Source organism: Sesamum indicum, linkage group LG6 (genome assembly GCF_000512975.1).
Source record: "Sesamum indicum cultivar Zhongzhi No. 13 linkage group LG6, S_indicum_v1.0, whole genome shotgun sequence".
Classification (NCBI taxonomy): Eukaryota; Viridiplantae; Streptophyta; class Magnoliopsida; order Lamiales; family Pedaliaceae; genus Sesamum; species Sesamum indicum.
Genome location: NC_026150.1, coordinates 9,232,499 through 9,250,332, shown reverse-complemented (window position 1 = coordinate 9,250,332; position 17,834 = coordinate 9,232,499). Strand labels below are relative to the sequence as shown.

At 35.3% G+C, this 17,834-nt stretch overlaps 2 protein-coding genes across 2 annotated transcripts; both read right to left on the bottom strand.

Annotated features, from left to right (window-relative positions):
* On the bottom strand, window positions 5,222-8,472 carry LOC105164258 (ankyrin repeat-containing protein ITN1-like). Its single transcript, XM_011082871.2, has 2 exons — window positions 7,832-8,472; window positions 5,222-6,076 (listed from the first exon to the last, which is right to left on the bottom strand). Exons 1-2 carry the CDS (start codon window positions 8,432-8,434, stop codon window positions 5,294-5,296), a joined length of 1,386 nt encoding a protein of 461 aa, XP_011081173.1. The 5' UTR covers window positions 8,435-8,472; the 3' UTR covers window positions 5,222-5,293.
* Window positions 11,503-17,289, bottom strand: LOC105164173. Its single transcript, XM_011082773.2, has 4 exons — window positions 16,629-17,289; window positions 15,746-16,548; window positions 13,328-13,958; window positions 11,503-12,428 (listed from the first exon to the last, which is right to left on the bottom strand). Exons 1-4 carry the CDS (start codon window positions 17,232-17,234, stop codon window positions 11,610-11,612), a joined length of 2,859 nt encoding a protein of 952 aa, XP_011081075.2. The 5' UTR covers window positions 17,235-17,289; the 3' UTR covers window positions 11,503-11,609.

The window sequence follows — 17,834 nt, the reverse complement described above, 5'->3', positions numbered from 1 at the left end:
GGGTTAATACAACAATGTATGTGAGAAATGTGGAACATGATCGCAGATATGTTTATAAAACCTTTGGGAAGAAGAAAGTTACTGATAAGAGACATTTAACCTGTGAGAGTTGTGGCAAGATGGGACATGACAAGGACGCATGTTTCAGGTTCATGGATTATAGATACTGGAGCTACGAGACACATGTGTGGTGATGCTACATTACTTGATTCCTTAGCTCCCATTCACCCTACTCCTATCATCTCTTTGCCTGATGGAAATACCACTGATGCTACACATACAGGAACTGTAAAACTGTCACACAATATCATCCTTGAACATGTTCTTCACATTCCTAGTTTTCAACATAATCTGCTATCTGTCTCTCAACTCTGCAAGCCTTACCTATTCGTTTTTCTTTCTCTAATAATCTTTGCTTGCTGCAGGACCGGAGGACTGAGGAAGTCTTAGCTATAGGCAAGCAAATAGGAAAACTTTACTATCTGGACACACTTTCTTTTTCACCTATGAACAAGGCATCTTATTCGAACTCTGTATCTGAATCGTTGCTCCTTTCCCATGTACATGATGCATATGAATTGTGGCACAAGAGGCTTGGACATCCCTCTGCTAATGTACTTAGTCATATTTCTAGCTTGAATCTAAATAAAAGCATTGAACCACCTATCTGTCATGTCTGTCCACTTGCTAAGCAAGCTAGAACACCATTTCCCTCAAGTACATCCACATCTTCAATTCTTTTTGAATTAGTTCACGTTGATATATGGGGTCCCTACAAACAACCCTCCATTGGAGGATGTCATTATGTTCTCACACTTGTTGATGACTATTCTAGAGCCACTTGGACATACCTTATGCGATACAAATCTCAAACAACATCTCTCTTGTCATCATTCATCAAGCAAGTCCAAACTTAATTCGGATTACAAGTTAAGGACTGATAATGGTCCAGAATTTCTTGCATCCTCTTGTCAAGAGCTAATAAAAAATCATGGTATTATACACCACAAATCATGTGTTTATACACCGTAACAGAATGGGGTCGTAGAACGAAAGCACAAACACTTACTCCAAGTCGCTAGAGCTTTGATGTTTGAATCTCATCTTCCAAAACATTTCTGGGCAGAGTCCATTCTCGCTGCCACCTTTATCATTAATCGTTTGCCTTCCCCAACTCTCAATTGGAAATCACCCTATGAACTCTTGTATAAAACAAGTCCTTCATATCAGTTTCTTAAAACTTTCGGCTGCCTATGCTATGCAGCAAATGTGCAGCCACACAAATCAAAATTTGAACCTAGAGCTACTAGGTGTGTGTTTATAGGTTATGTCCACGGTCAAAAGGCATATAAACTATATGACATTGAGCAAAGGTCTGTTCTCATTTCGAGAGATGTTATTTTTCATGAAAATGTGTTTCCCTATAAGAATTGTACAATGGAAAGTGAGCATTGCCCTGTTCCTTTACCTATAAATGTTGACTGTGAACCCATCAACTCTGCACCTTTATCTACTGCAATCTCATCTACTACTTCTGAAAACCTGTCCACTTCTTTTCCATCCTCTGCATCTGATAATTCTACAGCTGATACACATCCTAGTCTCGTTGTCTCCCCCCATCCTTACCTCGTAGATCAACAAGGCCTTCTCATAAACCAAGTTGGTTGAAGGATTTTGTTTGCCATTCCTACATAGATTGCCAAACCCCTTCATTTTCTGTTGCATCATCACATTTGAGTTTCTTGGCTGCTTTGTCTATAGTGCAGGAACCAAGGACATATGCACAAGCCAAGGACATTCTTGAATGGCAACAAGCGATGGATGCGGAAATTACTGCTTTGGAGGAAAATGATACCTGGGAAGTCACTACTCTTCCCTCTGACAAACGGGCAATAGGATGCAAGTGGGTATACAAGGTGAAGCTAAAACCCGATGGTTCGGTGGATAAGTACAAAGCACGACTTGTTGCAAAGGGGTATAACCAAATCGAAGGTATTGATTATCTTGAAAGTTTTTCTCCTGTGGCTAAAGCCGTCACCGTACGTCTTTTCTTGGCTATTGCTTCTAGTTTTGGATGGGCATTACATCAAATCGATATTAACAATGCTTTTCTGCACGGATATTTGAATGAGGATATTTACATGCTTCCTCCTGATGGTTATTCCGTACCTCAAGGCCAAGTATGCAAGCTCAAACGTTCGTTGTACGGACTAAAGCAGGCTTCTCGCCAATGGAACCATGAATTCACCACCAAGTTGCTTGCTTACGGCTTTGTGCAGTCACATAATGATCACTGCTTATTTTCGAAGTCTATTGAATCTGAGGTGATTTTTCTCCTTGTTTATGTTGATGATGTACTAATCTCCAGTTCTGCAGAAGCTCTCATTCAACCTGTAAAGGATTATTTGCATGGTCTTTTCACTATCAAGGATTTGGGGCATGCCAAATACTTCCTCGGTCTAGAAATTGCTCGTTCTTCCGAAGGTACTTCAGTCACTCAGCAGAAGTACATCAAAGATATCATCCATGATTCTGGCCTTGACAACGCCAATCCTGTGCACACTCCGCTGCCTTTAGGTCTGAAATTAAGTTCTTGTGGAACTGTTTTGAAGGATCCAGAATCATATCGACGTTTAATTGGAAGGCTCTTATACCTGGGATTTACTCGCCTGGATGTTTCTTACGGGGTGCAACAACTGAGCCAGTTTGTTCATCGTCCTTGCAAGGAACATCTGGCTGCTGCTCTACACTTGGTTAAATATCTCAAGGGGACTTCTACAAAAGGTCTCTTTTTTCCTGCCCATAATTCCTTTTCTTTGACTGGATATTGCGATGTTGATTGGGCTAGCTGCCCTGATAGTCGACGTTCGCTCACAGGTTATTGTGTATTTTTGGGTTCGGCCTTGATTTCGTGGAAGACTAAAAAGCAACCTACCGTCTCCCGCTCCACAGCAGAGGCTGAATATAGGAGTCTTGCTGCGACCGTCTGCGAATTACAGTGGATTTCAACAATTATGGGAGCCCTGATCCATTGAAGTTTATTGCACATTGCAAACCATCTTATATTGATGGTTGGGAATCAGCAATGGTTGTGATGGATTTCCTACTGTTGATACTGTAAGTCATGCAATTGGATTTGAATTTGTATTTTTTGTTACCTATTAAATAAAATATTCAAAATATAAAATTTAAAAATAATAACTACCAATTATTAGTATATATTATTATTAAATATTCTACAAACATAAATTAACAAAATAAAAAAAAAATTAAGTGTGCCCAAGTCGTCAGTAGCAATAACGACTTAGGCAAATTTTTCAGAAAATAAAAAAATAAGAAAAAATATTGGGGAGTTAGTAGCACTAACGACTTCCGTTAATTTTGCAACTAATACCCATTTTAATATTATTTTAGTAAATGGACCGAGAAATGGACACAGGGGAACAGGGAGGCGAAGAAGTAGAGGGAGCAATCGCTACGAATTTCTTCGGATCAATTTGAATGGAGTGTAGTTGTAAAACTAATAAATTTAATTATTCAATAAATCAAACGATAATTAAATTAAAAAGTAGATTATATATATAAATTTAAAAAATTGTACAAAAATACAAACTAAACAATAAAATCATATAATTTGAAGCGGTCTCCTCGTCCTGCTCCTTGTCGTTTCACGACAGATTTTGAAGCTCTGAACATCTCGTCATGTTAAGATTGTCAATCTACAGAGAAGAATTGCTGATTCATGTGTTGCTTCTCTTCTCTCTAATGTAGTCGTGTTTTTTATTTCCGCTTTTGTACCATTTTAAAATCATATAATTTGAAGCGGTCTCCTCGTCCTGCTCCTTGTCGTTTCACGACAGATTTTGAAGCTCTGAACATCTCGTCATGTTAAGATTGTCAATCTACAGAGAAGAATTGCTGATTCATGTGTTGCTTCTCTTCTCTCTAATGTAGTCGTGTTTTTTATTTCCGCTTTTGTACCATTTTACTTAGCTCATTTTGTTTTACAATTTTGTCTTTTAGTTAGCTGCTCACATGGCATTGCTGTTAGTTTGTTAGGATATTTTTCTCTGTTTCTTCTCTGTTATTTAAACCCAGCTACTCCGTTCCTTCAGTGAACAGATTTTGTGAATACACATATTTTTCAGAAAATGGCTTTGCTTGTGTGTTCATCTGTTGTTGATAGAGAATTTGACAGTCATTCATGCGAGAGTAGTATTTGGGCTGAAAAAGAGATAAAAATTATTAGTATTCGATATTCACTACAAGAAATTTTATTTTTAGTAAGGAAAAAATTCTTTACAATAGGAAAAAAACTATATTACGATAATATTTTTCCTTATAAAATATTATAATTTATCATAACTATATTATAAACTCTATTATAATTATGTGGTCTAAATTCCAAGAATTTTCCTAATATGAATAGTCTCCTAAAGTATGAACTAAGTACGTTGGACAACTATATTATAAACGTAATTCTTTTCGAACGAGTTTTCATTTCAAAAGTTGTTACAAAAATCACTATAAATGCAAATAGATGACGCCATTTTGATCTCCAAATCAACATCGTTTTAGAACACAGACTGAAATGAAGTCATTTTAACACTCTCGTTCCAAAATCCATCCCAAACTTCATCACAATACTAATTTATAATTATCTTAAATAAATAAAAACATCATTGTATCGTGCAAATCGTTCCAAATTTTGTTTTAAAAAGACAATCTAAAACCCAGTGGAATAATTAAAAAATAAACAAATAAACCATTTATTCTGAAAACTTAAATGCAGATATAAAGTAATAAATTGGTGAAAGAACATATTGAATAACATATAAAAAATAAGTATTGTCATATTCATATTTTAACGTTCATGAAATTTTATATATAATTGAGAGATTAATTGATAATTATCAAGAAAAGTATATATAAATTATAAATTAAAATATGAAGGGTAATTGAAATTTTATAAAATATTTGGGGTTAAATTATATAAATTAGCAAATTAGGAGATGCAATTAGAATTTTCATACAAATTAACATAAAACAAAGAAAAATAATAAAGATAGACATCCAGCAACACTTGTCCCCTAGGTTGTAGAGGATGTTTCTAACCAAATGGGGATTTTTTTCTTTACTTTAAATAACACATAGGATTTTTTCAATTGACACCCATTTCTTATTATGAATTGACAATGCAAAAAATAGAATATTAGTGAAAATTAATAAAAATCAGAATACATATATCATTACAGTGATGAGACAACTCATGTCGAGAAATTTGAGGATACTTTCACTTAATTAGTTTAAGGGCTCTTAAAAAGAAGCTAAGGAGGGCAGCGCTCAAGATCATCATCCAGAAAATCAGAGACATCAAAATCCCTGGACTGTTGAACACATTCTTCGATGTGACAAGTGCAACAATTGAAAGATACTCTACTACTACAAAAAACACAGTGATGTATGCACAATTTAGCCCCAATGTCCATGCAAATGAGTCAACCTTGAAAGCTTGCAATACCATTAAGATGGTAGCAATAGAAGAGAAGAATGACTGTGTATTTAACCACATGAGCCCGCGGAATTTCTTACGATCCAAATCATAAAGAATTGTTTCTCCGGGCTTATGTGTGGAGTCGGCTGAAGAAGTAGTGTTGGATGTGGCTTCATTTGAACCCCAATCTTGCCACATCCCTCCAGGAGGAGTTAGCGCAACCTGAAACGTTATAGTAGCAAATACTGATGCCATTACTATAATGCCACTTCTCAATTCTGTGAACCATTTTTGTTTTGTATTTTGATCGTCTTCCTCTTGGCTACTTAAGCTTGATGAAGTATCCGCAGGGGAGTGTTGGAGCCCGGTCTGGACGTTTGTTGGTGCCATTTGTTGGAGTCCGGTCTGGACGTCTGTTGGTATCACTTGGGATCGCGAACCCCCTACATGTGTAATTGTCTCTTTTATATATGCATCATATGAGTTAAATGTATCCACGAACAACATGTCCAATGGCCTGAGGCCATTTGAATTCTCTGCGTTCACATTCAAATTCTGTAGCTTCACTAAGTATTCTACTGTCTGCAAAATGATCAAAATTTTAGTTATGTTTGAATCACTGGATTCGAAATGAGAAGCGTGTTTAGGGAATATTACTACAAAATAAATAATTAAATTACGTTTTCAAAGAATAATTTCGCAGCATAAAATTATTGTTTCGTCATATAATGTTAATGTGAGAAAAGTAATTTGTCGCTCCTCACAAATAAGATCGTTAGGCTTATTCTCTAATAATGTGAGGAAACCTAATTTCCTTACAAAAATATTGGTCAGGAAAAGAATTTCATTGCAAATAAATGGTGTACTGGAAGTAATGCTTATGACAAATCAATGTCTCTTGATAATATATATGTATATATATAAAGTTAATTACATTTAAACCGCCTACGAAAATATCAATTATATATAGAAATCAAACTCATAATTTTTTTAAAATACTCAATTTATAATTACATCTCCTTTTAGTAGAGTTTCAAAAAGCTAGTGGTTGACGACCACCCTCCACCAATTGGAGCTCCAATTCTAAGAGGCCTAAACTAAGAGATACCCTTATAAAGTCAGGTGGGAGGCATCCACAAGGAATTTAGATGACAAATTTATGTAGAATTACCTACTTTACGTCACCAGGAGATATGCCAAAATGCATAAATTCCAACAATCAAAGCTAGGACACGTGACAGCAGGACGAGACAAGCTGGAAGCATACTGTCGTTAAGGTAACTACCTATTTGTAGATAAAATAGGTGTCCCTGCAGAGGATGCCTCTAACTGAATCCAGAAAGATGGGGGATCCTGCCACCTCACCTAAATGAAGATAAGGATAAGCTTTTGCCTCCAAAGCAAGTACATGTGTTAGTAGGAGGACATGAGCTAGAGATGACTTTATCCCTAAAGTAACCTCCTGTATGAGAAATCCTACAAAAAGAGGATATCCTCTACCTTGTTAAGATTCTCGAAGGACGTAACAGATATTTTTTTATCCTTTTCCTAAAATTCTTTGGACTCCAGCTGTAAGGAGATGACTCCCGCACGAATGTGGGAGGATTCGACCTTATCCTGTCCGCATGGGGTGGGGGGGTTTGGGCTATAAATTGCGGGCTTCCTACATAGAGTTGAGAAACCAAGGCCAACGTATGTGTAAAGGTATTTTTTCTCTTTTTAGAATTAAAAAAAATTAATTAAATAAAACAATTGAATATTTTATTTCAATTAATATATATAAATTATATGTATAAAAATTTTGTATTAAGTAAAACAAAGGCCAAACTGCATAAAGTTCCACGTGTTTGAAAATTCAGCTAAAAAATATCCTCTTTGTCTTTAAAATATAGGCAAAATGAACCTTCTCTATTTTCTTGAATCTAGCTCACATCTCCCTCTTGATTAATTGAAGCTAACACCGTAAAAGTTTTTTTCCCAAGTGAGCATTATGCCTACTTTATATATATTGTTAATTTTTATTTCAATGAACGTTGAATTTCTTTGTATATAGTCGTAGGATCAAGTTAACTTATTACAACCATTAGATTATAGAAGATTAAAGACCTAGATTTTATGAATTTTAAATATATATGTAAAATTATAAATTATAAAAAAACAAAATAATTATTTATAAATACAAAATATAACAAAATTAACCCTCTGCCCCCCATCTCCCAACTTCCACCAAATGGATTCTAGTACAACATAAAAGACATATTCGTTATACCCTAAATAATATAGCTAGAAGATGCAATAAGATTTTGTGAGAAAAAATCTTCTTGATTTAGGGGATACCTGAAATTGTCTGTTGGCTGTTGCAAGATGTAGAATTGTGTTGCCTTCCCGATCACCTACATTCAGCAAACCTTCAACCGACGATCCAAGTTTCTGATCAATCAAGAATTTGAGTGCCTCATGCTGGTGGTGTTTCACCGCAAGATGTAGAACAGTCTCTTGATGAAAAGTCACCTCATTTGCAGCGTCTGGATAATTGACAAACAGCAGGTCAATGACTTCAATTTTACCACTGACCATGGCAGAATGAAGTGCAGTTCTGCCGTCCCTATCTTTCTTCATGCACACCTCCACAACAGCAAAATTCTGCTTCACAAACTCAAGCATAAATTGGACGATCTCCAAGTGGGCATTGGCCGAAGCCAAGTGCAGCGGGCTGTAACCGTCTCGATTGAGTTGAGAGAGTTGGTGGGCAGAAATTAAGCTCAGCCTTATATATTCTCGCACAAACTCCGCCTGCCCAAACATGGAAGCCCGGTGCAAAGGAGTCTCAACGCACCCGCATGAGTGCAGTTTCTGAAGGATTGAATCATCTTCGCCAACTGCATCATAAAGGGCTTCTACATTTCCTGAGCGAGCGGCCTCCAACAATTTGCCCTCCATTAAATGGTGTGGAAATCCTCCAATGCTTCACCAATATATAGAGATTATGTTAGTTCGATTGGGTTTACTTGGTCAACTGTTTAAGTCTTTTAATTATACCAATCGTCGTGCATATAGTTTCAGCTGTATGCATATAAGAAATAATATTTCATTCTTTAAATTATGTTATATATAAAAATAAAATATATAATCAATACATCATATTTTTTTAAAAATAGAAAAAAAAAATCAACTTAAGAGTATTATACACAGATTTATAATGAAAAAATTAGTATAGTGGTATCACAAACCATTATTTTCTTGTGACAATTCTTTTTTTTATATTAGTATATATTGTTGTTTTTTGAATTATTATTCAAAATTAGACATTTATGACGATTCATCCAACAACAAAAGATAGTATTAAAATTGTCACTAGAGATGAATGTCTGAATGAAAATATTGTCGGAGTATGATGGTGTTGTTGCTTGGACAAATTCCTTTCCTTAATGACACATACAAGATCCAACAAAATGACATTGTATTTGTCACCTTTACTAGAACTTTGGTTCATAATTTGTTTGTTATGTTGGTTACAAGAGAAACCCCAGACCTGCCAAGAAAACTATCCAATTGGATCCCCCAATCTGAGCAATAATTCGACCAATTCAATTCCAATTTTGTTATAATAATTATTAATAATAAAATTTATGTATAAATGTTATATTACACTGTTAATTGAACATCGGTATATAATGTCGACTTACTGATAACAAAAATATAGTAACAATATTGTTGTTATAGTGTCATTAAATTGTCATTATACATGTGTTATTAATTATTTTTAATAAAAGACATTTTTTAGTGATTCTTACTGCTGACAACTTTTACTGAATGATTATCACCAAGAATTATGATAATTAATTTACGAATTAGTATAATGCTATTGAAACCCTAAAAAATGATAGGCCCAAGTGACCCAAGACAAAGAGAGGCCCAAAAAGACGAAGTGAAATTTTCCAGCCGAAAGAAGGGCCCTTTAAGCCCACGTAGTCCACCTATCTGCTGCATGGATGCCAAGCTATCCCCGAGAAAGTAGGGGCGACACGTGGTCGACATCTTTCCGAACCAGTTTGGAAGAAGCCAGCTGATTCAGAGATGTCGGACCTCCGAATGCACTATGAAAAATAGGCTCATTGCCACGGAATGTTTGCCACAAACTTTGGGATTAAATCTTAAAAATTTTGAATTTTCGTGGTATATTCCGTGGAGAAATAACGATAAACTTTTGCCACTAAAAATTCGTTATAAAATTTGATCAACTATAAAGTGGCCGCTTATGTAGAAAGTTGTGGTAAAAGTCGAAGCAAAACTGTTGACTTAAAAGGTTTCAACTAAACTGATTTAACTTATTTATATATCTCAAATTACAAATTTTAACTAGATTAATTTCACTAGTTAACTTTCAAATTAAAGTTTAAACTAAACTAATTTAACTAATTAATAACTCTCATAATAAACGTATTTAACTTAGATTAAAATTTTAACTAAACTAATTACAACGTGCACTACACCAGAAAAAACAGTCTGACAATCCCGACACAATCATATGGGCCACCTGTTGTACTATGAACAAAGAATGATATCAGTAAGAAAAGATCTCGTACCAACATCAGTCACACCCTTTCAGAAAGAAAAAAATTAACCTGACCCAGTTGCATAAAAAAATTATCCTCTGCGTCCAATTCATCTGTTGTTCATCACCCCACTAGAGTTACCCCCCTCCTGCGTAGCTGGGGTTTGCTTTTCCTGAATTAGAGGGGCAGTCACAACATCAAAGTACTTCTTCACCCTCTTCTCGTCATGTGAAGTCCAATTATAATATTCCATCATAAACACACACATACATTTGTCAAAACTGACATCATCAGGTGTTTTAAGCATTTGATTTTTGCACTTTTGATATGGACACCTAATCATGTCTCCGTCCATATGTCCACGCTGACATTTGGCCTATTGTACGAAAGTTTTATTACCATTTTCAAACTCCAGCGTAAGTTCCACGCTCCTCAGGAGATTGTTACCATACATTCATCTCCTCAATTGCCTTAACATGATGTTCACAAAAATATTTGAAAATCAGAGAGAGATTTTGAGTGGGTGCGGTTAATCAATTCAAGAAGAAATAAATCAAATGTAAACAATATGTAACATACATATATAAGAAAATTTGGACTAGCTTTTGGGGAGATATGCCGTGGAAATACAGTCGTTGGAATATAGCCTTTACATACATCCATTATTATAACACCCTTTGTAACAAGGAATGCCTTCCGGAAAAAAAAAAAGTTTAAATTGGAACGACTTTTGTAACTCCACTTAAATATTAGGTTTACAAACGATTTTACTTTTGACATTTGGCACGCTTATAATATTTTTTAGGTGGTCATTACAAGTCCAAGTAGACTGTTCCAAAAATCATTGTTGGCAACAAAAAAAATTTCAATGTGTAGGATATTTGTGACAAAATATCATATCTTCAGCAATGAAATACTTCATTGCAGTAAATAAATTTTCTTTTAGTGTTTTTCATCGTTAAAAACACAATATATACTGTCAAAAAATTCTCATCCCAAAATACAGTGATGTTTTAATTGCAACCTACCTCTGAAGCTTGCGACGGACAGTCCTTGCAAAACTCCATCCAAGTATTTGGGCATGTAGCTCATATTTTAAGACAGATGTATGTTGCAATTATTGTTCAAAATATCACCCATCGTTTAAAAATAATGACCTTCCAAAAGTACCCGTCGCAAAATTCCCACCCCTCTCAAACTTGTGGCCCATTGGAAGTATATATATATATGATGGGGGCTAGATTCCGTCACAAATATTTGGACGGGTCTCCGCGACTTTCACTTGTCAAGTCGTCTTAGAATCTGTCACAAATTTTAGTTTGTTATGGATCTGAACAACTCATTGCAAGAAGGAGACTATTTTGTTGCGCCAACGGATACCAATTATTGAGAAAATTTGCATCGGAAACTTTATATATAATAAAAATTTAAAAGATAAAAAATAAGAAGATAACCAAATGAATTATTATATAAACCCATGGTCCAATTGTACTGTAACTAAAAGATGATAAAATCACAAGATACAAGATAGATAGATATATCATTGCACTAAATGAATCTTAGAATGGATGAGAATTTGCGGATGGACTATTTCTCCCGCTTGTTGCATTTGGTATTGCTTCCCCCGACGAGGAACTCGTGTTAAAATCCCTCCTCGGAAACTGTAGAATGCTCTTGTGATTCAAGCTAAGGATGGCAGCGCCGAGGATCAGGGCCCAGATAATTAGAGGTGCAATAAAACCTGGATACATAAGCAACTTCGTCCCCACAATAAGTCGAACAATTTCGAAATATTCCACTACTACAAACACCACAGTAATGGAGACACAAAATATCCCCATCTTCCATGCTGGGGACTCGGCCTTGAAAACCTGTAACATTATTATGATGGTCGCAATGGAAGCGAGGAATGCTTGTGTGTTGCACGACAACAGAATACGAAATTTCTTCTGATCCAAATCATAAAGAATTGATTCTCCGGGCTTATGTGCAGGGATGGCTGAAGTATTTGATGTGGCTGCTGCATTTGGACCCCAATCCTGCCACACGCCTCCTGGAGGAGTTAGTACAACCTGAAATGTCATAGTAGCAAATATTGATGCCATTACTATAATCCCACTTCTCAATTGCTTCAACCGTTTCGTGTCGTCTGCTTGGCTAATGGACGTTGATGAAGTATCCAGAGAGTGGGGGTGTTGCAGCCTGGCCTGGACATTTGTTGTTGCCATTTGGGATCGACAACCCCCTGCAAGTGTAATTGTCTCTTCAATATGTGCTTCGTTAGAGGTATTAACTAACAACATGTCCAACGGCCTGAGGCCATTTGAATTCTCTGCATTCACATTCAAATTCGGCTGCTTTACTAAATACTCCACAGTCTGCAAAAATGAGAAGCACATTCATGATTTTCTGTTTAGTTCGAAAATGACAGAATTAAATTGCTGTCTACTGAAATTACTTCTTCATTTTCAGTGTTAATTACATGTAGAATTCTTAAAAAGTACGAAATTATATTATTTCACAAAGTTATGGAAGTTATACTTACACATTTTTTTTATATACTCTATTTATAATCACGATGTGTTAGAATTTGAATAAAAAATATAGTTACTCACAAAAAAGAATTTAAGTCTAACTTTTGACCCCTTTTTTCATCAAAACTCTTTATCTTTGTGCCCTTTCTTTCCAATGGTCAATCAGTAACTATTTATCAGGTAGTTGTTATTATTTATCCCATTTTTTTTTCTCCAAATATTATCTATAACTTGTTATAATCGGAGAGCACCTTTTTGGTGTTCGAATTTTCTTTTGTATGCTATTTTTATTTTTTATTTTTTAATTATTTCAGTAGTTTTTTTTTTTTATCAACTTTCAATTATCTCTCTCCCTCAACTTTCGTGTTTTTCCCCCCACTTTTATCACAATAACAACTGACAACGTCTATTTTTTAAAAAATATATATAAATATTTATTTAATTAATATATATTTTTTGAAAAAATATTAATTATAGTATTTATGTTTTAAATTAATTCCACATACATTTGGGTGTGCGCACACACTAGTATATGTATTAATTTTAAATAATTTATTATTCACAAATATATATATATATATTATTTAAGGGATATATTTATAATTTTTCAAATAACAAGAAGATTTTCATAATTATACCAACACTTCATGAGAGGGCATTGTTATTTACTGTAAAAAAATAAACAAATACACCTACGAAACTATAAATTTTTCAAGTCACTCTCTTCATTTAGGAGGACTTACTTGAAGTTGTCTGTTGTTAGTTGCGAGATGTAGAATTGTGTTGCCTTCCCAATCACCCAGATTCAGCAAATCCTCAACCGACGAACCAAATTTTTGATCAATCAAGAACATGAGCGCCTCATGCTGGTGGTGTTTCACAGCAAGATGTAGAATACTATCCTTGTGAAAAGTCATCTTCGTTGCAGCTTGTGGACAATGGTCAAACAGCACATCAATGACATCAATTTTACCATTAACCACAGCAGAATGTAGTGCCGTTCTCCCGTCTCTATCTTTGTTCATGCAAAGCTCTTCGACAACAGATTTCTGCTTCCCGAACTCAAGCAAAAATGTGACCATCTCCAAGTGGCCGGCGGCCGACGCCAAGTGCAGTGGGCTACAACCATCTTGATTGAGTTGGGAGAGTTGGTGGGCGGAAATTGAGCTCAGCTTCATGTATTCTCGCACAAAGTTCGCCTGCCCGAACATGAAAGCCAGGTGCAAAGGTGTCTCTACGCTGCCCGATAAGTGCAGTTTCAGGAGGACTGCAGCGCCAGCTTCTTGAACTACATCATAAAGTGCTTGCAGATTTCCTGAGCAAGCCGCCTCCAACAATTTGGTCTCCATCAATTCATCTGGAAATTTTTCAATGCTTCACCAATATATAGAGATCATTTCAATTGAATCGAGTTGACTTTGGTTATGTTTTAGTCTTTTAATAGCATTATCTATTTAAAATTATTATGTGAAGCATAATAATTAATACTGTGACATGTTAAAAGAAAAAAATATATAAACTTTTAATTTTACGTCTTATTCAATATTGCATATAAATTATTGACAAAATAATTAATTTTTAATTTGTCAACTGTCACTTTTTATTAAATGACAATAACTCCAAGATAATATTTTATTTCATTATACCCTTTTGACTTTTTATATATTAAATTTAGGCCTTAGATTTTTTTATAGATTCTAATGAATTAGCATTATAGCACGACAGTCCTGAGTGCATATAACCAATAACATTAATTTCACGTTTTAAAATATTTTATAAATAAAAATAAAATATATAAACAAATGGATCACATCTCACAAAAAAAAAAAAATAATTTAGGAGTATTATCATCACAAAAAAAAATACTGGCCTCGTTGTATTACAAAATGCGGTTTGAGAGTAAAAAGTATTTTTTTTGTACAATCTAAAGATAAAATTTAAAATTTAAAATTTAAATATATATATATATATATATATATACATATATAATGGATTCATGACATGGCATACAATTTGAAATATAAACTTAAAATACGCAGAATCAAACCAACAATTTTTGCGATTTAAAAGAGAGAAGCTCTAGATCCACATCAGAAAAACAAGAATTGTTGAGAAAATGTTGAATTCAAAAAGTAGTGTTGGTGAATCCGTGTGATGATTTTCCTAAGCTAAAGAGGTGAAGATGAAGATAGAGGTGGTTGCTCAAGCTTAAAACTGAAAGTAAAGCTTGATTAGGCAGGGGTAGGGGCTGCAACAAACCTATATATGGCATATGTTGGGCTTTAAATCTTCGACAGACATCACAGTCTTGGACCCGACGAATTACATCATCCTTCATTTGTGGCCAATAAAACATACTCTTGAGTCATTGGTAGGTGCCATTAATACCTGAGTGTCCTTCTATGGTGGAATCATCTCATACCTTTTGATAAATTTTCCATAGTAACCAGTTAAATCAAAAAATCCTCTCAATTCTTTAACACATTTTGGTTGTGGCCATGTTCTCATACATTCAACCTTACTAGGATCTGTAGACACCCCTTCTTTCGTTAAATTGCAGGACTTTCCAATAGGACTAAAACTAACAATTCCTATAATTTCAGGATCAAATTTGTAATTCTCCCCATATCTATATTATTCATGTGTTGTAGCTGTAGTTCTATAACAAAACTTGTATTTTCAGTGAGTGGTTGTGAAAATTTCAAATGTTCTGACTTAAAAACTTGTAAAATATAAAAAGAATAATTCATGAAATATTAGAACGATAAAAGCAGAGCATGGTTGTACCAAAGACACGTTGGAAATTAGCCAAAGATAGCAAAGCACGTATAAGGTAATATAATCAACTTAAAAGTTCAAGACAAGACATTTTAACTAACGAGAAATTCTTGTTGTAATTGGGTTTTGATTATATTTTAACCAATTATAAAATAAAGTGTAATTATATGTACCGTATAATTGATGTATAATTTAAAAAAAATAACTAATCACATAATAAATATTAATAATTAATTAATATTTATTTCAACCTAAATAAGATAATGGTTTGACCAAGACAACAACAGAAGTGCAAGCACGAGTCCACCTCATAATTAATGACAAGAAAATTAATTAAATTACACTACAAATACTATAGTACGTACGGATGAAATGAATCCGACTAAGGACTAGAATTTTGCGATGAACTATTTGATGAACTTTGTGTATTTTGGGATGGTCGGGGTCCCCGCCGAAGAGGTAGGAAATATAGGGCAGTCCCGAAGAAAAAGGCAAAGACTATAATCAAGAGCCAAGGAATGCGAGTCAGCCAAAAATGTGAACTCGTGAGTGACTTCTTGGTCATGATAGACCCGATTGACAAAAATTCCACTGCCATAAAATTAACATTGAGCAGAACCACATAAGGTGCGAGCACGACATATCGCAACTTCCTGGGTTCTAGCGACTGAATCTTGAAAGGTTGTATCATCAAAATGATGGTCGCGACAGAAATCATGAATGTTAATGTATTTAACCTCATCACCTTATTAAATTGCTTAGGATCCAAATTATAAAGAATCGGTACTCCAGGTTGATGTGCAGGGACGACTGAACTGTTGGACGTGGTTGTTGCATTTGAACCCCAATCTTGCCATACTCCTCCGGGAGGGGTTAATGCTACTTGGAACGTCAGAGTAGCAAATACTGATGCCATTACAATAATCCCGCTTCTCAATTCTTTCAACCAGTCGTCCGCTAGGCAAATTGACCCTTTTGGAGTATTCTGAGTGTTGTGGGATGGCCTGGTTTGATTAGTTGTTGCTGCTAATTGTGATCGACAACCCCCTGCAAGTCTGATTGCCTCTTCGATATACATATCCTTTGAGTTAAGGGCACACGCGTACATGATGTCCAATGCCCTGAGGCCGTATGAATTCTCTGCATTGACATTCAAATTGGGCTGCTTCACTAAGTACTCCACCGTCTGCAATAATAAATGCTTGTGATTATTAAGTCGAAAGGCATGTTCTCTCTTTCCCAACCATTCTTCAATTCAGAGGTTACCTGAAGTTGTCGGTTGGCAGTTGCGAGATGTAGAATTGTGTTGCCTTCCCGATCACCTACATTCAACAAATCTTCAACTGATGATCCAAGTTTCTGGCCAATCAAGAACTCAAGCGACTCCTGCTGGTGGTGTTTCACCGCAAGATGTAGAACAGTCTCCTGTTGAGCAGTCACCTCCTTTGCAGCCTGTGGACAATTGACAAGGAGCACATCAACGACATCAATTCTACCATTAACCACAGCACAATGTAGTGCCGTTCTCCTGTCTCTATCTTTCTTCATGCACAGCTCTTCGACAGCACATTTCTGCTTCCCGAACTCAAGCAGAAATGTGACTATCTCCAAGTGGCCGGCGGCCGACGCCAAGTGCAGTGGGCTACAGCCATCTTGATTGAGTTGGGAGAGTTGGTGGGCGGAAATTGAGCTCAGCTTCATGTATTCTCTCACAAACTCCGCCTGCCCGAACATGGAAGCCAAGTGCAGAGGTGTCTCTACGCTTCCTGATAAATGCAATTTCAGAAGGGCTGCAACGCCAGATTGTCCAACTACATCATAAAGTGCTTGCAGATTTCCCGAGCAAGCAGCCTCAAACAATTTGGCTTCCATTCAACTCAATGTGGGAATTTTCTTGTAAATGCTTAATTCAACAATATGGTGACAGGCGAGTTATTTTGCTCCACAACTTATAGGGCTTATCTAAATTGACTTGGTCTATTGTTTTAGTCTTTTAGTGGTACTATGATTTTTCAAAATTAGTTGTATACATTTATTACGCGTACCAATCAAGTTCACACACAAAAGTATGTGACACAATAATTTTATGTGAGCGAATGGAAACTATCAACCAGTTGTTTGAATTAACATCACTTTTCTCGATCAAGATATATAGAGTTTTGGAATCGAACTAGTGCCCCTAACCTCATTATCATCGAGGGAAAAGTATCACCCCATTCGTAATTAAAATGAAAATACTAGTGACGCGACAAACTCAACACATGTGTATACATAATTTAAATTCTTATTATCTATACAATTATAAAGGGATAGAGTATTTATAGACTCAAAGTAGAAGTTTTGATACCACTATATTAAATTTTTATATTTCAAAAAATATCCGTTAACTTCCCAACTCACATTAAATTAACTTCTCATTAATCAAGTTCATTGAGAACATTAATCCCATACAATTAAATGTACTAAAAAGTT